Source organism: Alexandromys fortis, unplaced genomic scaffold, assembly GCF_014885135.2.
Source record: "Alexandromys fortis isolate MF-2015 unplaced genomic scaffold, M_Fortis_MF-2015_v1.1 scaffold_9, whole genome shotgun sequence".
NCBI lineage: Eukaryota > Metazoa > Chordata > Mammalia > Rodentia > Cricetidae > Alexandromys > Alexandromys fortis.
This window is the reverse complement of record NW_026067892.1, coordinates 17884709-17907392: the sequence shown is the minus strand read 5'-3', so window position 1 is coordinate 17907392 and position 22684 is coordinate 17884709. Positions and strand designations below refer to the sequence as shown.

At 44.5% G+C, this 22684-nt stretch overlaps 1 protein-coding gene across 4 annotated transcripts in view; it reads right to left on the bottom strand.

The window, feature by feature from the left end:
• The window catches only part of Tet1 (tet methylcytosine dioxygenase 1), a 51851-nt gene that overhangs the window by 5864 nt on the left and 23303 nt on the right, over positions 1-22684 (bottom strand). For 3 of the 4 annotated variants that reach the window (XM_050142515.1, XM_050142540.1, XM_050142531.1), the window contains 8 exons: positions 13743-15879; positions 10999-11089; positions 10550-10643; positions 7269-7480; positions 5119-5269; positions 4741-4839; positions 3142-3231; positions 2158-2295 (listed from right to left, as the gene is read on the bottom strand). In XM_050142515.1, the coding sequence (XP_049998472.1) occupies positions 2158-2295; positions 3142-3231; positions 4741-4839; positions 5119-5269; positions 7269-7480; positions 10550-10643; positions 10999-11089; positions 13743-15879 (3012 nt within the window). Of the gene's footprint in view, positions 1-2157; positions 2296-3141; positions 3232-4740; positions 4840-5118; positions 5270-7268; positions 7481-10549; positions 10644-10998; positions 11090-13742; positions 15880-18030; positions 18187-22684 lie in introns of those variants that run through there. The other variant, XM_050142524.1, reaches the window with a different exon arrangement.

The following is a 22684-nucleotide window of genomic DNA, read 5'->3' as shown; positions in this document are numbered from 1 at the left end:
GCCATGTAGGAATACATGGCAGAACACTGTTATAAATAAGTCTATATTTCTATAACTCAGTGACCAGAAAGCAAGTAACAAAGGAGGCAGAACACTGTTATAAATAAGTCTATATTTCTATAACTCAGTGACCAGATAACAAAGAACAAAGCCATCTGCAGTGCGGTTTTGTTTCCGTTGGTAGCAGTTGGCATAGTAATCCCAACTAAACATCAGGCCAGTAAAATACGCAATTCTAATGTCTTTTTATTAATCGTAAATAAATGATCACAAAGTAAAACAAATAGATATCTTCTTACTTTCCTTCTCTTTAGAATCATTCCTTTTGAAGCCCAGTTAAGCTTCCAACTTACTATGAAGCAAGGCATCCTGCTTTATTTGACGGATTTGGCTCCATCCATCAGGTCATGTTCAGTCTAACCCTGGAGCTTGCTGGGAACTGAACCTTGCCAATAGGTACTGCTGAGGCATTTCGAGAGCCCTGGAGTATTTTCATGTGATCGCATTAAGGAGTGGCACTATTGGGAGGTGTGGCTTTATTGGAGATGGTATAGCCTCTGTTGGCGAAGGCATATCCCTGGTGGTGAGCTTAGTGTCAGGCCTGCACATGCCTGTCTGCGTGTTGCCATGCTCCCCCCCCCCCCACCATTATGGTGGGGGGCCACGCCGATTAACGCGAGTCACCATAGTCACCATAGTCACGGTGTCTCTTCCCAGGAATAGAAGCCTTAAGACAAGCCCTTGAGCTGTATGATGTGAAAATATAACACAGATATACCCAGCACAACCTCAACCCCTACCAATCGCAGGACTGGAGGAAAAGATAACTGGGTTGACATTGTGCGTATGAGGTGGGCTTTTTTTTTTTTTGTTATGTTTTGTTTTTCAAGACAGGGTTTCTCTGTAGCTTTGGAGCCTGTCCTGAAACTAGCTCTTGAAGACCAGACTGGCCTCAAACTCACAGGTCGGCCTGCCTCTGCCTCCCGAGTGTGCTGGGATAAAAGGCGTGCACCACCACTGCCAGGCTAGATCTATCATTATTTCTTTTTCTTTTTCTTTTTTTGGTTTTTCGAGACAGGGTTTCTCTGTGGCTTTGGAGCCTGTTCTAGAACTAGCTCTGTAGACCAGGCTGGTCTCAAACTCACAGAGATTATCATTATTTCTTAAAGCATTTATTTGTAAATCAAAAACAAAAGACCCAACACTCAGATGGCAGTTTGAAGCTACTCATAACTGTTAACTGCAGTTCCTTAATGAACTTCAGTGGCCACCAGGAATGAGGGTGGTATGCGTACATCCACAGCCGAAACTATTACACATAAGGCAAAAAAATTATAATTTAGCCAGGCGTGCTAGAGCGTGCCTGTAATCCCAGTACTCAGGAGCCAGAGGAAAGTGGAGTTCTAGGCCAGCCTGATCTACAGAGTTCCAGGCCAGTCCTATCTCAAAATACTAAACTGAATAAATAAAAATATAATAAATGTAATTCAAATCTATTTATGTTTCCTTTTTATTTTAGGGTTTATTATGTATATGTTTCTCCTGTATATACATCTCCATGCCAGAGGGCACCAGATCTCATTACAGATGAGCCACCATGTGGTTGCTGGGAATTGAAATCAGGACCTTTGGAAGGGCAGCCAGTGCCACCCCTCCAGCCCTATTCTTGTCCGTCCACTCCCAGTCCCTCTCTCCCACTGAACATGGAGATAAACCCATGACTGGATGCAGGAACCCAGGAGGGAAGAGGGTCCCAAAAGTCAATCCCAGGGTAGGGAAACCACGGGAACACCAAGCTACAGATTATAAGGTATACATGGAGAGGGCCCGAAATGGGAGCCACTGTCAGCCCTGCTATGGACAATGTGCTCCTGGTGTCCTCGACCCTTTTGGCTCCTAGAAAGGGTCTAGCCTCAACTGTCCAGGAACTCACTATAAGACACACACTAGTACAGAACACAGAGTTCCAGGCGCCTTAACCTCATGTTTGTTTGCTGGGGTTAAAAGCATGAGCAGCCATATCCAGCAACAAATATAGGCACTTGGGAGGCAGTATGCTCTACAGACTGAGACCCAGGAAATCCAGGGCTACAGAGAAACCATGTCTAGATGCGGAAAGCAAAGGGGACAAAGACTAAAAGGCACTTAAGTACATACCACAGTGCTTCCATTAATCATGTTGTGAATGTCCCTGTGAGAATGGGCACAGAAATCCAAGCAACAGGTGACACCAGAGAAAGGACGGCCTTTCTTAGTGCCAAGTCGACAGTCTCCGGCAACATCTTCATATTTCACCTTTAAAAAAAAAAAAAAAAAAAAAGACTCATGGGTGGTTTTGTCTACACATGACTATCACATCTGTGCGCCTGGGGTTGGCCTTGTGTCTTCAAAAGACCAGCCAGTATTCTATTCTAAACCACTGGATCTATCCCAGATGTTTTTTCTTCTGGCAACTCCTACGTATGACCTTGTGTGTAGGTGTGTGTGTAAGTGTGCAAGAACAAGACAGGGTATAAAGGGAAGGCAGGTAAGACCCTCAGTGGATAAAAGTGCTTTGACTGTTGATTTGAGTTACAAACTGGCAACAGGCATGGACCCCTACCCTGAAACAATGAATGAATGAATGTAGTGTCTATAAGGTAGCTGCGTCTGTCTCTATATTCTGTTTGTTTTGTTGTTGTTTTGTTTCTGACAGGGTTTCTCTTACAACCCTGGGTATCCTGGAACTCTTGAGACCAGGCTAGCCTTGAACTCAGAGTTCACCACACCCAGTATGTATGTGCTCTGTAGGATCTTGGGAGGGCTTATGTGAGGTGGTGAGGATTGAGACAGGGTCTCTCTGGATCTGTGAATGGCACTCTATGTAGACCAGGCTGGCTTCTGGAGTGGCGCACCCCTCCCAGAGCAGCGGGTAATTTAAACAGTAAGCCATCTTTTTTATCCCTACCATTTTGAAATAAAGTACCTTGTAGATCAGGATAGCTACCAACTTAATTCTGTTTATGTTTGGCATATACATACAGAGAGCCTAATAAGGATGGCAGACCATTACTTCTAAGCAAGTAGCCGCCCCGCCCCGCCAATAATCCAATTAATTACTATTTACTTAGAAATTTTACATGAAGCCTACAAAAAACTCACTTGATTTTGATAAGCCACCGGAGCCATCTGCTTATAAATGGGAGCTAAATCGTCAGCCAATTTCTGAAAAAGCTCTTCAAGTTTCTTTTCCTACAAGAAAAGGTGTAAAAAACTTCAGTCATTTCATGTTGGGGCCTCCCATAATACAGTGAGTAGAATACTAGACGTTATAACATGGAAATCTACATAATGAATGATATGTTCCAAATCTTCCCTTGATGCAGATAATAAAAACAGAACTGGACACTTGAAATAAACACAAACACAGAAATGTCTTCAAGTAAGCATGGCTGCAAGCTCAACACTTGGCAGTCCAGAGAGTTTGGGAAGATTGGTAACCCGTACTGCTCTTGCCAAGGCTATGGGTTTCATATATACACAGCGGGGGAGGGGAGTTACACTGAGAGTTCTCTTTACACTATAAATGCTACAGATTAGGGACTATTGAGAAATAGTCCACACCGAGGAAGCCCCATTTTATAGTAGTACCTTTTATATTGTGGACAGAATGAAGAATTCATCATCCGTATGATAGTTTTGGGTAAAGTTAAGAAAGGAAGCCAAAACCTGCCCTTAACCATGAGTCATTGTTCCCGCCTACTCATGGCTTTGCCTTCCTGATGTTTGGGAGCACTGGACCTGCAGCAGCACTCCAAGATAACGTCACTCACTCGGCAGATGTCAGACATTCCCAGCTTGGACTGTCTGATTTCATTATTTCAAACGAATATCTACAACCAGCCTCGGCACAGCATTTGGTCCCTGGAACGCTGTTCTTAGCGAGTCCATTTGCAGACTCTTCACTAACTATGATCAATAAGGAGCATCTGGTTTTTCGAGACAGGGTTTCTCTGTGGCTTTGAACTTTGAAGCCTGTCCTGGAACTAACTCTCTTAGATCAAGTTGGCCTCAAACTCAGAGATACGCCAGCCTCTGCCTCCCAAGTGTTGGAAGGCAGTGTGCGCCACCAGCACCCGGCGAAGTGTGCTGATTTTATTCTTTCAAACCTTTCCCCAGTCCTTGGCTTTAGCTTATATAGTTGATGCACACACCACTCTCTTCTGCCCCTGGGGACTCAGCTATACTGGCCTGACAGTTCCTGGCTTATAATAAAGTCTTGCTTATAATGAAACGACTAAGACTGTGACATCGCCACTACACCTGGCTATAACGCACTACAGCCTGTTCTACAAAATTGAGTTCCAGTACAGCCAGGGCTGTTATAGAGAAACCCTGTTTCTAAAACCTTGCTCCAATAAATAAATAAATAATAAAAAATAAAACAAAAAACAAGCCAAACGTGCTTTCTTGGAAGCAGCTCAAACTGTTGTATCCAGGGAGTGTATCCAAGGAGTGTAATAGCAGAAATCTAGTGTTTGACATTTAACATTTGATCTCAGCATGAAGCCTTAGCTGGTAGCAGTCCTCCTGCCTTACCCCACCCCACCACACTCAGTTTAATAAATACTGTGATGTATCAGAGAGAGTCCAACATTTAATTAGGTGAAGAACTTTGTTCATAATAATGTACCGATTTAGTGATGGTAATGGATCCAAGTTCATGTTAAATTTAAGAAGATTAATACATTCTCTACTCACCTGAGCCCTGTGTTCTGGAAACACCTGTCTGGGTTTTACGGGTCTCATGCGTCTTCTTCTGATAAAACGTCGTGATCCAGTAATTCTCCTATAGTAGCTCTGTGAACAGGAAGCTTTCTTTAGTCTTTAAAAGGCTAGCAAATGGTTTGCTCAACTCTGGCTAGGGTCCCTCTGGTGTTGGATAGCAGGAAGACAGACCCACGGACAATTTAAATAGATAAATTTACCTGACACATTTAGAAAATGAACATATATATATATATATATATATATATATATATATATATTATTTTTTTTTTTTTTTGTCAAAAAAATCTTAGGGACTATTCATGGTTATATACTGTATAATGGTGTCCGAAAATTAAAAAGGAGACTCACGTTTAATGGATAGTTTGGAGCAAGTCTGAACTTCCTGGGGTTTGGGCTTCTCCCAAACTTACAGCCGTTCAAAAACATGCTCCACGAACAGCCAAAGGAGAAAGAGGCGCCACACGTCTTTGGATTGAGGCCTTGGCAGGTGCAGGTGCGACTGGGAGAAGTCAAACAGGATATTAGCCGAGCTCACAGTAATACAGATGTGTTAAAATATTTCCCATTGCTAGCTGCACACATCCAGCCTAAAATTCACAATCGATCCTCTTCACTCTGACTCCATTTTTGGTTCTTATTTAACTAAAATTAATGTCTAAGGTTCTAAATCCAAGTAGACAGTAAGCTATCCTTGTTGACTCAGATATGAGGCAGAGTTCATTCTTCCCTAACATCATTTCCTTTCCGTGGAACTTGAATTGAGAATACAATAAAACTCTACAATCCCTGGCAAATTTAATGAAAGACTTTATGATAGTTATAACATGAATAATGTATAGAAAGGGTGTTTGATGAGGAACTGATAAATACAATGCATCTCTGAAGCACCAAATTACTAGTTTCTAAAACAACAAGCCGAGATAATTCTAAATAAACAAACCTAGCCCCTGCCATAAAGATAGAAAGTTAGCTGAGCAGTGGTGGCACACGCCTTTAACCCGAAGGCAAGGCCATCCTGGTGTGTTGCAAGACAGCCAGGCCTGTTTCACAGAGAAACTCAGTCTCAAAAACCTCGGCCCCTCCCCCCCCAAAAAATAAAAAGGTAACAGAAGACTAAAGTTAGGAGAGCAGAGAGCGGGGAACCTCTATACATCTGAATTTTATTGATTTACTTCCTTATCTTCTGTAATAGTGGGGAAGAAGTGCTCCTCAGCTCTGAATCTAAGATGCTATCAAATTTAGGTGTGGGCAGGCAGTGGTGGATCTGTGTTCAAAGCCAGCCTGGTCTAAAAAAGCTAGTTCCAGAACAGCAAGGACGGTTACAGAAAAAAAAAAAAATGTATAGATGTGAAAGGCAAAACAATGACTATATAAGACAACTGTGATGTTAGCTACACAATGAACCATCCCTCTAAGCGCTCTTCAGACATGACCTGGAAACAAGGTTCCAGAACTTGGAAAGAGGAACGACAGGATGGATGAATGTAAGGCCCAAAGGCTCAAATTAGCAACATAAGGAATATAAACTTGGTAGACAATTTTATATTCAGTTATTTTTTTTTTTTTTTGACACAGGGTTTCTCTGTGTAGCCCTCGCTGTCTTGGAACTAGCTCTTGTAGACCAGGCTAGCCTCTGCTTCCCCGAGTGCTGGGATTAAAGGGGTGCACCACCACTGTCCGGCTTATATGTTCAGTTTAAATCTACCACTGGGAAACAAACAAGGACAGCACATAATACTTAAGAAATGGTTATATTCTGGTGACTATTGGCTGGTGAGAAGGCTCTGTGGTTAAGAGCACTGAATTGTCTTCTAGAGATTCTGAGTTCAATTCCCGACAACCACATGGTGGCTCACAACCATCTATAGTGGGATCTAATGCCCTCTTCTGGAGTGTGCATGCTAATGAGAATTGTGAGCACAGCATCTATACTATCTATTAAGGATCTGTCTTGAAAAAGGAAAAGTAATCTTTTAGAAAATTTACTCAGAATCATAGCCCAAGGCCAGCCATGCACAGATCTCATGATAAAGCCAAAGTTCCACACAGATCAGCTAGGGGGAGAGACCACAGATACTGGAAGGCAGAGCGGAACTCCACTGATGGGATTTCTACGTTAAATTTATTGGGAAGAGGCCTCGGGTTCTGATGAAGAATGTTCCGTTGAAGGCCATTTCCTCACTATACAGTGGGTTGGGTAAGATACAATAAGGAAATTAATATTCTCAGTTTTTTGGATGGTAGGTATGTGCACATCGAGATGAATAAATAAGGCTGAGGCTCAAAAACAAGTCCCCCAGCCTCATAAATTCTAAAGCAAAATTTTTTTACAGAAGGTCTCACTGTGCAGTCTTAGCTGCTCTTCACACTATGGAGGTCCAGAAGCCTCGAGGTATATAAAGTGTGTGCAGCCACACCTGGAAAGGCTGTTTAAAAGCCCCCACTACTCTCACGACAGTTGCTACTTAATAGAGATAGGAGTGTCAAAGCCTCATTACTTTTCGTTGAGGGTACATCTGCGGTCAGTGGGATGCCCGCTGTAGGACCTCAAGTTTATTGTGAGCTCCTCATACAGATAGTCGGCCATCGGGCGAGGGATGGCTTCCCAGATCATGATAACCACGACCATCACAGTCATCGCGCAGAAGTGACCGGGTCGCACCCGGGCCAAACAAAGAATCTTCTCTTCAGAACCGGATCTTCTAAGTATCTGGAAAGCAGAACGGAGTCATTCTACACCATACATTCGCAGTTCAGAGTGGGTTTCTACTGTGGGAAAATGATCTCGTACCCTGTAAAGATTTGTCCCTTGTATAGGTTTAATAAGATACTGATTGGCCAGTAGACATGCAAGAAGTATAGGTGGGGCAACCAGAATAGGAGAACTCTGGGAAGAGGAAAGTCACCAGCCAGACATGAGAATGCCATGTGGCTAACACAGACAAGAATTGTGGGTGAATTTGGGATGTAAGAGTTACTTAATAAGAAGGCTGAGCTAGAGGCTGGAGAGATGGCTCAGAGGTTAAGAGCATTGCCTGCTCTTCCAAAGGTCTTAAATTCAATTCCCAGCAACCACATGGTGGCTCACAACCATCTTTAATGGTGTCTGGTGCCCTCTTCTGGCCTGCAGGCATACACACAGACAGAATAGTGTATACATAATAAATAAATAAATGTTTAAAAAAAAAAAAAAAGAAGAAGGCTGAGCTAATAGGCCAACCAATTTATAATTGATGTAGGCCTGTTTCTTTGGAACCGGGCAGGACAGAAACTGTTAACAGTTTTCCCACCATTTTTGATATGAGCTTCATATAGCCTAGGAATCACCATAAAAATTTGTATAGTGTATACCTGTGATTTATGTATATGAGGCATGTGAGGAGCTTGGTGCCTGGGGGCGTCAAAAAAGTGTCAGTTACATGTAGTCAAGGGAGACCATGTGCATGCTGGGAACTGAACCTGGGACCCCTGTAAGAGCATGAAATACTCTTAACTGAGGTATCTCTTTGTACCCTGGAAACATAATCAACTCTTTGCCCTGGAAACAGAGTTCTTGCCTATTGCTGAGACAGAGCCCTCCATCGTCACTGGGGCTGCCCTCAAATGCCTTGGTTGGCTGACTGCTGAAGATCCAAGAAATGGAGCTGCCATGGCAGAGGAACACTTGTCTGGGTTTCATGCAATCCCAAACAAAATCCTATTTCTACCATGTTAATAGAGCAATTAAATTACCTACGGAGAACACGACCTGCTATGTAAACAGTAGACTTTTTGGCTAGGATATAGCTCCAACTGATGGAATGCTTGCCTGGCTTGCAGCCTTAAACACCACATACACCCAGCACAAAGTGAAGGGTGCCTGCAACCCCAGCATTCCTGGGGTGGGGGCAAGAGCCTAACTTTGTGAGGATACCTGGCTAAACATCTAATTTGTAGCCAACCTGGAATGAGACTATGTCTCAAACAAATAACATTAATAGTCTTTCCAATGAATGCTACCATTTAGCTGTGTTCATGTGGTGGGATTCACAGGACCAGCTAAACTAGTCTGTACTTCATAGTGCTTGCAGGCATCCCAGGCCAGCAAGCACTGACCTGACAGTGTGAGGCATGAAACTCCCATGGTTAAAAAAAAATCATCGGCCAACAAACAAGTGTCACGAAAAATGTACGCCAACACCACTGATAATACACACTAATGATGGGTATATATGGCATGTGTATTTTAAATAGACATTACATAACTTCTAACCGTGTGCACACGTGTGTGTGCGCGCTTGTGTGTGCTCCTGGAGGTAGGGCCAGTATGAAGGTTCAACCTCAGTGACCTGAGTTAGATTCCCGAGAACCAACATAGTTAAATGTGGCGTACACATTTAATCCAAGAACTCCTGGTCTACAGAGCTCCGGACCAGCCAATCAGAAAAGCTATTAAAATATTTGGAGGCATATCACAACCGTAGAATGCTTGCTTGGCATGCAAAAGGCCTTGGGTTTGAATAAAACACCCTCCAATATACACCATTCCACCCCCACAAATTCCAACTTTAGGCTAAAATGAAAGATAGAAAACATTAAAACTTGGAACTGAGCCTTCAGGGTCAAAGCCTGGTCCACACACTTTCCTCTCTCCCCTTCTCTTAGAAGTGAGGATGGTATCTAGGGTGGAGAGGGACCTATCTTACAAAGCCATTGACAGGATTATTCTAGGAATAACTTGTACATTCATATATAAAGATGGATTTAATTTGAACTTGGGCTTTTTGCACAAATGGGTTCACTGAAAAATCAGCTTCTGGTAATTACATTTTTACAACACAATAAACATGCGTGGGGTGGAGACTCAATAACATACCATGTCTTGTGTATGCCAAATCTTGGATCCAATATTCAACCACAACTAAATACAAATAGGTAAATTTAAAATTCTCTGTGCTTGGTGGTGATGGGTGCTTGCGTCAGAACCTCAGGCATCTGTATGAGTTTGGGAGAGCCTAATAATTTTGTTGCAGCATTCCTTTGTTGATGGCCATTGGTTCTCCATCCTTTGACTTCTGCTAGATGGTTACATACATGTCTGTGTAAATCTGTTTCCTTTGAGAAGATGTTGAGTCAGGAAGGTTCAACCACCCCCATTCATAGCGGATAAAGAAGTTACAGTTTCTAAGAAAGTTCAATTTTAGTGAAGGCACTCATCAGTAAGAGTCAGGGAGATGGGTAAGTCAGTGGATCCCTAGAACCCTGGGAACTTCCTCTGCAGTTACATGTGCACACACACTAAAACCCATTTCTTATACTTGTTCAGTGGCCATGTTTATAACTATGGTATCTGGGAGGCTAAGACAGGAGGGTCACACATGTAGTCTGAGCTACAAAAACACATGAAACAAAAACTGTATCTATGAGTGTTTTGCCTACATGTTTCTCTGCCACACACGAACACAGTAATGACAATTGTGGATTGTGCGTGGCTCTGGGCGTTGGTTGGACCTGGGTCCTCTGGAAGAACTCCGGGAGCTCCAACAACGACCAGGGGAAAAGTTGACGCGTACTTCTACTCCACGATCCCTCCCTCCTAAACCTTTCTCTTAGTCTCCTATTGGGTTATTGGCATGTAGTGTTAGGTGGAATTTCTCGGTGCCCTTTGGTGTGCATGACCACTAGGGATGCTAGTTTTGTAGTAGTCTCCACTTTGGCCAAAACAAAACCTTATGTGAAAAATCCTATGTGAAAAACCAATTCTCCCAAGAACCAGGAAAAGCATACTGGCGGTACTCACACACTTGGCGACTGGGCAGCCCTGCGAGCTCTTGCCTTCTTTCCCCGTGTACTCTACCTTCTCAATCCGTACTGCCCTTCCTTTATGGCCATACCTGAGTACAGAAGAGAGAGGGGATGGGACTAATTAATGACAGTCTGTAGATACAAATGTTACCGTTGTCAATTACTTCAGCTAAAAGCCAGCTGCTGTGTGGTGGGTTGTTACCCAGTTCTAACGAGAGCCTGACCTCAACACAAGCGTCGGGAGGTTAGGGTTCCAGCATTGGTGGTGGTCATCTGACCTATTTCTACCGTTGTACAGTAATAATAGGCTTTGCAGTGTGGGGGCATGTCTCCAGGGCCCCGAGCTCCTGGGAGGAAGGACTTCATTCGCCTCAGGGTCACTCCCCTGCACAGACCCAGGTTCGCAGGGAAGAATGGTTTTAGCAGGGAAACACATCTCCTCACCTAGTCTCCATGAGCTCCCTGACAGCAGCAACACTTGGTCCTGCCCCCAGGTGTGTATAATATGGGCCTTTGTCTTTTTGTGTACCTCCATCTGTGGAAGGAATAAGATTATTAGACCCAGTTTCGCAAAAAAAAAAAAAAAAAAAAAAAGCACAGGGGCTTTTTTCTTTTTGAAAGAATAAGACAACAGGGCCTGGCATTGGACTTGCCCCTGTTGCCACCTTCTGGCTCCTAATTTTTCTAGGCGTCAAAGGAGAGAAGACCAAAAAATTTAAGGGGATTGATTGTATTTATTCTCTTGTCTTCCTTTTTATTAGCAATTATTTAGATGGGGGTCTCAGTAGAGCCTCAACTCACTAAACAGCCAAAGATGACCTTGAACTCTACTGCCAATAACACCTGGCTCCCTTGTCCACTTTGGAACGTAGTTATCTGTAGTCACTGCTAAAAATCTGAAAAGTTAGCTTCGGTATTTATAATGCAGGTGTACAAGAAAGTTACTTGTTACAATTATCAGTTATATCCCCAAACTGACAACTGTATTTCTAGCCATGGTATTTTTACAAGTCATTATTCTGGTGTGAGGATGTATCTCAGATGTGGGGGGCTTCCTTGGCACATAGAATGCTGTAGGTCGATTTGTTGGTAATGAGGGGGTGGGAACCAGTATAGCAAGCAAGGGAATATTTGCAATAAAAAAAAAAAATAACAAAACAAAGTAAGGCAGAAAATAAGGTACACCCAAACTGGCTTCACCACCTCCTTTATCCTGGAGGGGTAGGTGGGGCAGCGGCAGGTGGATCTTCATGTTTGCATGTGGGTTTGTGCACATGCATGCAAAAGCCTGTGAAGGATGAAGGTTCTGAGCCTCCATGTGGGTGCTGGGAATTGAACCTGGGTCCTCTGGAAGAACAGGGATGTTTCTGCCCATAGCGACATTTGGCAATGATTGGGGTGTGTGTATGCACTATGGCTTCCATCTAATATAAAGGGACCCGGAATAACATGAAATCAAGCATGTCAGGACAGTCCCTGCTTAGGTCTAACATGTCAAAACTTCTAAGTTGGACAAGCATCGATCTGAAAATGGCCTACTTTTTGAGTGTTTTAATACTATCCTGAAAACAAGATGCTCACTTACAACGATGCTACTGAGATGACTGTGTTTAAGAACACGGCATCCCTTAGAACAGCGCCTCTCAACCTTCCCAGTGCTGAGGCCTCTATAGTTCCTCATGTACATGAGGCTGTGGTGAGCGATGCAAAGCTGATATTTATGGTGGCCAAAGGTCAGTCACCCCGCCAAGGGGTCGAGAACCACTGACTTTAAAAAAAAAAAAAAAAAAAATCACGGCACTCAATGTCCATCAATGTGCTGCCAAACCTGATAACCACGAACTCAGGAAACCCAGAAAAGTACTTCACGGCAGATGGACTAGCTCAAACAGTCCTGATTCACGTGATCACTCTCTGATGCAGTCCGGTGCTTGCCTTGAACTTGCTAAGAAGCAAAAGAAGATTCTCCCACCACTGCCTCCTGGATGGACAGTGACTAGTCAGGGTACACAAGGTAAACTGTCATGTCTCATACATGAGACAATATTTCAAAAAAGAATGCTCAGTAATTGTGACACCAGCGGAGACTGATGTCTTAGAAACAGGGTCATTTTGTTTCAGAGAAAGAAAAAGCCATCTGTGCCAGCAAACACCTTGAATTGCAACATCCAGGAAACAGACCTGTGTATCCTCCTAAGCCTGAGGAAAAGCTTACTTTTTCCCTTTAATGTTATGCATGCGAATGTTTTCCCTATATGAATATATGCGTGTGCGTGTACCAAGTGTATGGCAATTACTCCAGGAGGTCAGAAGAGGGCGCTGGGTTTCCTGGAAACAGTTGTGGATATGTGATCCACCGCATCTGTGCTGGGGACTGATCCTAGGTCGCCTGCGAGAACAACGCTTCTGAAACATTTCTTCCAGCTCTTGCAGCTTTTAAAATCTTTTTGTCTGTGCACATGACTGCAGTGCCCAGTAGAGGATGCAGTTAGGATCTCCTGAAGGCGGAGTCACAGATGGTGTGGGAACCACTGCCTGCCTGGCTGACTCATTTCTTTAGCCCTATTTGTTTTGTTGTGACAAGTTCCTATTAGAGAGCCCAGGCTTCTGTCTGGCAGGCAGTGATGGCCCTTAATCCCAGCACTCAGAAGGCAGAGGCTGGCAGAGTTTGAGGCCAGCCTGGTCTATAGAACAGAGAGAAGCCCTGTCTCAAACCACCACCACCCCCAAAAAAAGACTTGCTTCGTAGTAAAGCCCAGTTTCCTCAGCACCAACCAGAGAACATTCATCATGGCTTCTTGGCACAGAACTTGGGGTCCAGGCTTGTGCAGATGCTGAGACAACACAGGCAGAAGCTGTGGACATTTTCGGCTATCTACAAGCCGTACTTATTTTTACATTCTATGTATGCACATTCGGCTTTTCACAAGAAAAAGCTATCAAATTAAATACTTGCAGGTTGAAGTCTATATTTTAAACATTGAAACCCATTCTTTGTCATTAAAATGAATGAACTACTTTAATCCTGTTCTTCACTTGAAAAAGTTTACTTTTCCCAGTTGAAACTTCCTTTTCTCTAAGGAGAATACTAGAAAAAACAGGAACAGAATTCCTTAGAGTATCTTAGCTAGACTACATAGATGCCCCACCCAGAAGATGAATTAGAAAGCACACCAAAGATCACGTACCATTACAGTCACAGGTTGGCTCTTCTGTCTCATTCACTTCAGGTTGCAAGAATTTTGCAGGGTCTCTAAGGTATTTCTTGATGTGCTCAAAAAACTCCATCTGGACACTGTGTGTGGAGGAGTCGCTCCGTGGTCCATGGCTTGGTGCTTGCGCTTCCGGCTTCGCATTCACACCTGCCATGTTCCCTTTCCTGAGGATGGATGCTGGGTCTGGCAAGGGTGTCTCAGGACAGGTACCAGGCAACGTCGGTGGTATTGGATGCACCAGGTTCTCTTGAGCGCCTAGTTGTAACTGTGTTTGAGCAGCACCAGGCATCATGTTAGCACACTGGGTGGACTGAGGGGAGGGCTGAGGCAGAGGGTGAGCTTTCTCACTGCTATTCATTGAGGACTGTACCTGAGAATTATCTACCGGCTCTGCAATTGCCTGCCCACTGGATTCTGTCTTGATTTGGCATGTTGGTAGAGCATCTGGTGGTTCAACTTTAACATTCTCCTTTGCCAGTTCAGATTGTCTCGTGAATTTTATCTGACGGAGAGGAAGAAATGTCATACAGGGTTGTAAGGGTATGTTATTCTGAGCTATTGGTTTCAATTTCTGGGAAAAGATAGCAGAGTTTCCAAACATGTTGGGAACACTGTGTGGACCAGACTGGCCAAATCTTTGAAATTTGGATGATATCCAAATGTCATGCATGTTACTATACTGAGTTGCAAGTTGCTCTTGCTTCTGATTGTTTTCTTGAGAGCTAGGGAGTGAAGGTTCCTTTTTCCGCTTGTCTGTTTTGGGGGTCTGTTTTGCTTTCTTCTGGGTCTTGTTCTTTGGCTTTGCTGGTGGTACACTAGGTTTGTTTTGTATACTCGACGCTGGTTTCTCTTGTGCCATGCCTTTCTCCTGACTAGGTTTCTGCTGTGTATTCTTTGTAGCAAGGCTCCCTGGTATACTTCCGGCATTCTTGACGTCTGGGTTTATATGATTGTAATTAATTGTGCATGCAAGCTGGGTTAATTGGGCTGCAACATCTTCCTCAATTTGACTGTAGGGCACATCCTGGCATGCTGGCTCATGCTGGGAATTCAAATTTTGGTCGCCGTTTAGTGCCTGACTGCAGTCTTCTGGAGTATGACTTTCTACTGGCAATGGATATGAATTCTTAGAACTATCAAAGGTAGGTTCATCTCCAGCTGTAAGTGAATCCGAATCTTCAAGTGTTTGGTTAGTAGCTGAACTATCCGGCAACTTGAACTCTGTGTTCTGGTGCTGAAGACACTTTATGTTTGGGTCTTGGAGGTCTTTTCTCACAGAGTTAAGGATAGCCTTGCAATTGTCAAGCAGACTAGCTGTCCTCTGATCTGTTTCTTCACCCTTCTCTGGTTTTGATGGCGAGGAATTCTCGGATGGAGCTTCTGAAAGCTGCGTAAGGGCTTCAATGGCTACCACTTGTTCCAGGGTGAGTCTCCTGTCTTTCATCAGTGACAGAAGACTTGGCTGAACTGGAGAGTCATCTTTAGGGTCTTTACTAGGTACCTTCTCGGGGCTCTGGGGTTGACAGCCAGAGCTGTGTGTCTTAGGACGATCCTTAGGGATGGTGGGGGCTGCAGCAGACTGGCAGTTCAAGCCAGGCTTCTGGAAGAGCAAAGCGTCGCTCGACCCCTTGAGATGATCGCAGCTCCCATCGGAAGCGACAGAGTTCATGGCATCCTTGCCGTTGGAGGGGTCAGGCAGCAATTTAGAGGAACTATTTCCTAGCACCTTGCTAATTTCTTCAAGATCCAATTTGTTGATTGGAAGGTTTGTGTCCATAGGTAAACAGTACACATTTTTCATGCCGTTTCTTATGGCCTGAGGAAACATCGGGGAAGGCTGGCTTTGTTGCTTGTCATCTTCAGAGGGCTGGGGCTTTCCAACCTCAGTTAAATTTGTATCGAGGTCTCCCTTGACTTGACTCTCTGGGCTTGATTTCTTGTTTGGTGTCCAGTTCTCCACCTCAATTCCTGTCATGCTCTCTGCACTCTTCCCTACATTTTCAAGGGGTTGTGAATTCAAATCCAATCTCTGCTCTTCCCCATGGCCACATTGACTGTCTTCCATGGACTCTGATTTGAGGCCATTTACTGGTTTGTTGTTATTGTCTCTCTGTAAAGTAAGCACAGAAATTTCTCCCATTAGCTGCTGAAATAAGACTGCTTCAGTCCTTGGTTCACAGACTCTTGCTATGCATCCAAGCAGGGACTACAGGTGTCGGCACTTAAAATGAGCTTAGAGACATGGCTTCAGTAGCATGTGTTACGTCCTAATCTTCCTCCACGCACCCATCCCTGTCCCATGTAAACCACACAGTTCACTCCTGTAACCCCGAGGAGGCAGAGGCATGTAAACCTGTGTTTGGTCTATGACCTGTAGGCTGGCCAGGGCTATATAGAGTGACTCAGCCAATCAAAGGTAGTAATACACCTGTTCAGATGTCTGGTTGAATTCAGTACCCAGCATCACAAAGGATTGGGGTGGGGGGCGCATTTGTGATGCAAAGCTAAAGTGCACAGCATGTTGAATTTTCCCTGTGACCCCATCACAGGCATGAACAATTTGTCAAAATCTGTTGAAAGATGGAACTGTCATCACATGCATAAGTTCTTTCTCTCTCACCTACCTTCTAATACACACACAGTATGAAAGGAGAGAAATGAGTCACGGCTTCATGCACTATACCCTAGGGAGCGATTGCCTGGCATTTCTTCTTTAACCCTCAAGCACTGGATTACCTGCCCTGAAATGATTATCACCCTGGTATAGTCGCTCATGTCTTATGCTCTTCCAGGACCCACACCCACATCTCACAACAGCAAGCACTTAAAAAAAATTAAATAACTCACGTAAGCACCACCAGGGGCTGGCTCAGTGCTGATTTCATTGCCAATCTGGGTTTGGTTCCTAACATCCACACCTGGAAGCTTCCAACTGTTTACAACTCCAGTCCTGGGAGATCTGGGAGGTGTGGTGGTCACACACACACTCACACTCAATCACACTAGATATCCAGGGGGGGGTGTTGCTGCATACCCCTGCACTTCAGGTGTTCAACAAATCTCTAAAGTCACCTTGAACCAAAACTGTGGGACGCCTCGGGTCTACCCCACCTTTATTACTGTGTGCCTGTGGTCCGTCCTGTTCCTTACCAATTAGGGGACAAATTGCTGCCATGCAGAAGACTGTCACGTGCAGAAGCATTATTGGGCAAGGTTTGAGGCTGAGTAAGTTAGCAGGTAGCCAGCTGAGAAGACCACATATATTCCAACTGTGAGCACCACTATGGCGCACCACTATGGCAGAGGAAGGCTAGCTCTCTCTCAAACTACGCCATCCTGGTACTCTGCTCCACACCTCCCGTGCAATCTAATGACAAATGTGGTGGAGCAGAGACCTTGGGATTATTTCCTAGTTCCATCAAAAATTAACAGCACAGTCAGGTATGGTGTCCCAGACCTTGAATATTAGTAATGGCGGGGCAGAAGCAGGTGCCTTTCTCAGAGGCTAGCCTTGTTCTAGACCCCTTGTCTACCAGCGATGAAGATCACGGATCTTGTTCCTACCTCAAGAGCTGGAACTTTCAGTGCAGACCACGGGCAGGGTAACTAATTTCAGAGAAGATATATGGTAGACGCTTAAAGCAAACTATCCGCCTTCTCTGGTTTCTTTCTAGTGCAGTGGTTCCCGCGTTTAAATGCAATGAGGAGCGTGAGGGGCGCTCTGCTACATAGTGAACTTCAGGCCAACGAAACCCCATATAGGCCACATCTTTTCTCAAACAAATGCAACTGTCCTTCTTAGCCAACCCCAGGAGTCTATACCAGTAGGAAGGCAACTCAAGGCAGCTTACTTTAAGAAAAATTTAAGAATGGGGGGGCGGGGGGGGATGGGAGGGAGAACAGTGGTTGGAATGTAAAAGAAAATTTAAAAAAAAACGATAAAATACAAAAAAGAAAAATTTAAGCTGAGAAAAAAAAGTCCCCTTATTGGAAGGAATTCTAAGGGAGAAACATGCGAAACCCCATCACTCATTTATAAGCTACAAACAGACCTCAGAATTTTAAAACAGCTAAGTAAATTCCAGAACATAAAGTCTTAAAGCGGTAGTCTACACTACACTGTGAGGCAGGTGACAGCTCTCATCTCTAATCCTGGCTTTCTTGAAGGAGAAGCAGGAGGCTGGTGCAAGCAAGGTTACTCAGGGCTAGTGGGTGAAAGAAATCCCCTCCCTCTGGCAGTCCAGGAAAAGGCTTTGCTTACCGGGTTGACCATGAACTCAGAGATCCAAGGCCTAAAGGAGGTGCTAGATTTGAAGTTCTTTCTTTAGCCTAATCCCAGCAAGGTAGCATGCACCTGTAGCCAGAACACTTTGGAGACAGAGATAAAGGCAGCCTCCAGTAAGAGACCACCAAGTCTATGAAGATTCCCAGGCCAACCAAACATCAAGAGTTCATCTCAAAAAGAGCTAAGTGCTGGGCGGAGGTGGTGCAAACGCCTTTAATCCCGCCTTTAATCCCGGCACGTGTGAGGCGGAGGCGGGGTGGGGGGGGTGGTATCTCTGTGAGTTCAAGGCCAGCCTGATCTACAAGAGCTAGCTCCAGGCTACGGAGAAACCCTGTCTCGAAAAACCAAAAAAGAGCTAAGAGACTCAGGATGTTGAGGTCTTCCTGTTATCTGGCCAGGAGTGTTACGGAAAACCTGCCTCAAGAAATCCAAGCACACACTGGGTTAAGAATTAAAATGCTGTAGCTGTGCTTAGAATGACCAAAGGCAAAATCTGCCGGGTCCCACTTAGGCTGCCCAGCAACTGAAACTCATTCATTACTGCTGGGGGAAAGTTGTAAGTGCCATGACTCAGCAACTCCACTGCCATTTATCCAGGAAAACACTCGCTCGGCCCCTCTGCACAGAAAACCTTCAATAAAAATCTTCACAATGGGTTTCTTCATAGTAGGGAAAGAGACAATTCAAATGTCAAACAGAGAGACATGGACAAACACAACATAGTATACTTAACAATGCAACACTACTCAGGAACAAAGTATCGTAGTGAATGGCAAAAACAGTCAGGGCCCCACTTCAATGAGAATTTTAAAATATGACACCCAGGACTGGAGAGATGGCAGAAAGCCGTCTGTAACTACAGTCCAAGAGACATCATCTGTAGACCCCTAAAGGCACCAAGCTACACCTGTGGCACACAGACTGAAGGCAACAGCCAGACAGGCCAGCACATGTTTTATCCTCAGCCCTCTGAAGGCAGAGGCAGGCAGCTCTGAGTCTAACTACGCCCCGCCCCCATCCCCACAAACACAAACCAGAAGGTAAATGGCATAAAATGCAATTTAAAAACCTGATTCAGATGTAAGGTGTGGTGGTGAACACTTGTGTTCCCCTCTGAATTCAGATGGCATTGGCTCCCCGCGAACTGGAATTATAAAGGTGGTTGTGAGCCGGCTGACATTACACATACCGAGAATGCAGCAGGAAGTGCTCTTAACCACATCTTTCTAGTCCCGTGTGGTTTCTTTTTAAGTCTTGCCATATACCTCAAGCTGTTTGATTTTCCATCTGTCCCATCCTTCCAACTGGTGGGAGGAGCTTAAGAAAAAGACTGAGCGTGCCTACAATGTCAGCAACCAGGAGGTGAGGTAAAGAAGTCCACCTAGGTTACCCGAGACCCTACCTCAAAACCAAGAACACTGGTACATCAGGTATCCTGGCTAATACTTTTAATCTCACTACCTGGGAGTCAAAGGCCAAAGTGATTGCCAAATTTGAGGGACAGCTTAGGCTGTGTGGGCTAGAGAGAACATGTTGAAACATCAAAAACACTACTCATTTACTGGTCCACTTAAAAAATTGCAGGAAGAGCCGAGACATTAGTGCTGATGGAGGGCTTTGGAGAACAAAGCCTTGTTGGGATGATGTTAAAACTGCACATTATTTACAACCTGGTGTTAACTATATGTAATGTTCAAGAAAAAAAGAATAGGGCTGGAGAGATGGCTCAGCGGTTAAGAGCATTGCCTGCTTTTCCAAAGGTCTTGAGTTCAATTCCCAGCAACCACATGGTGGCCCACAACCATCTGTAATGAGGTCTGGTACCCTCTTCTGGCTAACTGTATAAATAATAAATAAATAAATATTTAAAAAAAAAGAAAAAAGAATATATCCAGCTATAATTTGACAATTAAAATTCAAAAAGGAGGGCTGGAGAGATGGCTCAGCGGTTAAGAGCACTGACTGCTCTTCCAAAGGTCCTGAGTTCAATTCCCAGCAACCACATGGTGGCTCACAACCATCTGTAGTGAGGCCTGCAGGAAGAATACTGTATACATAATAAACAATATTAAAAAAAATATCTAGAATTACAAGAAGATGCAACCACATCACACCAAGTGTTCCTTTAGCCTGGTGTGTAATCCCTGAATGAGGGAAAGCAGGATGGTCATAAATTTAAGATCCGTTCTTCCATAGGCTGAGACAGGAGAATCAGAAATTCCAGGCCCCAGGGCCAGGGTGGATTTCATGAAGACATACAAAGGAACCAAAGAAAAAAGAACCCTTTTCTCTAGATCCAAGAACCAAAGACACAAACTCTTACCAGCTGTGGGGACGTGGTCCTGAGACATTTAGTTGTATGTTTGTGCACACCTTTAATCTCTCCCAGCAGTTGGAGGCAGAGGTCACCAGCCTACATAGTGAGTTTCAGAAGAGCCAGAGCCAAACAGTGAGGCCTTGCATATATTTAACTACACTGAGTGCCGTTATCTGAGGACGCTTTCCTTTTCCTGTAGAACCCAAGGCCTTGCCAGGGAGTGCTATCACTGTGCTAATTAGCCAGCCAACCCCTTAGCGAACCAGTGCTGTTCTCAGAGGGGTCCTAAGGTGGCTTGTTTCCTTAGTCTGCCCGAGGAAGGCTTGAAATACTTCCTTTTTTATCTTGACCAGAGGCAAATCTTTCCCTCAGAGCTGCCACCACCAAGGTCTGGAGAAGTCAGGCTGAGGGGTTTGAAATCCCATTTTCCAAGGTGGGATTGCGAGTCAGATAAGGAAGGTGAGAGCAAGGAGCAGTTGTGAGAGGCAGATAAAGGAAGAATGTCTAGGTTGCCACTGTGCTTACCCAACTGAAGCTTCACTGTTTGCCTTACAGTCATCTGGAAATTAACTAGAGCCGCAAGCTGAGTGGGTGACTCACGCCTGCTAATTCCAGGTTTAGAGGCTGTAGCAGGAGAGGTGTGAGCAGATGGCGGCCAGCATGGCCTCTGACCCCGTCTCCAAAATAAATGTTGCCAGGTATGGTGGCACATGCCTCCAAACCCAGGCAGATCTCTGGCTCTAGTTCTGAGTTCCTGTCCCAAACAGATAATGTGAATGTGTCTAGATGTCATTCTACCACTGAGCTAAAACCATACCATGAGCTACTCTTAAAAACTGAAGGTTTTTGCCATTTTTATGCCTTGTATCTATCTTGTCTCCTGCCCCCCGTTATGGCTGTTTAAATTTGCTTACAGCTCAGAAAGACCTTACCCACAGGCAGGAATAACATGATATCAAAGAGCAAAATAAATCTAGTGCGATGGTTTAGTGGATCAAGGTTCCTGGTGGCACTAAAACAGCCGGCTTATGTTAATCCCTGGGCCCTACATAATAGAGGACTCAAGTAACCCTTAGCGTCCATGTGAACACAAATTCAGTCTAGGAGAGGGCAGGCACAAGGGTTGCTGGGATTGAGGAAGAGAAATACTGGAATGTCCCAGATAGCAAGGATGTCCTTTATCACCTGATAACAACAGGTGATAATAATTTCTCTGGGCTAGTCGGTGGCACACACCTTTAATCCCAACCCTAGGGAGGCTGAGGCAGCCTGGTCTACAGAGTGAGTTCCTGGGCAGCCAGGATTATTACAGAGAAACCCTGTCTAGAAAAAAACAAAAGACAACAATAATTCCATCACTGAAGAGCATTCCAAGCTGTGTGTGTTGCTGCACACTTCTAATCTTAGCAATAAAGTGGCCAAGGCAGAAGGATTGTGGGGGCAAGAGGAGCCTCAGCTCCTAGGACTGGCTAGACTATATAATGAACTGTCCTAAGAGACAGCACTGATGCTTCAGAAACTGATACCTACAAGGTGGCTCACAGCCAATCCCCACAAATAAATATAATTTTAAAAAGTTTAAATACTATAGATATTACAATTTGAACATGAATTAAAGCCAATAGAGTAATGAAATTATGTCTCACGGTTGAATTATTATGATAACTATGTGGGGGATGCTAAGGAAGGTGACCTCAGGTATCATGAATTATCAGAACAAACACAGCGGCTGGGAGCCAGCTGAGATCCTAAGGTGCTTGTTGTGCAAGCATGTCTGAAACAATAGCTCCAGGAGACATGTGGCTTGGAGACAGCCTGACTCTTTGAGCTCACTGGCTGGCCAGCCTAGCCAATCTGGGAGCTCCAGGTTCAATGCCACGAAAAGTAGGGGGGGGGCGTTGGGGAAGAATAAGGCACTGAACTGGCTTCTGGGCTACACACACACACACACACACACACACACACACACACACACACACACACACACACACGTTTTTTTGTGGACACACACACACACACGTTTTTTTGTGGACCAGAAAGAAATGACAGCTCTTTTGTTGTTTTGGAAGGGTCTGAATGAAGATTTCCTGCAGCTCATTTACCCCACTTGCCTTGTATCTACTCCAAATCTGCAAGATTCCTAGAAATCACAGGATGGACAGAGTGGTTTTGAGCCTGGCTAGCCATATTCTCAGGTTGCCAGGTTGGTCTCCACCTCAAGGCAATCATTTGTTCTTAGCCTTGCCAATGCTGGGGCACAGGTGCAAGCCAACACAGTTGGACCTGCATCAGGTTAGAAACGCCCACTTCGCA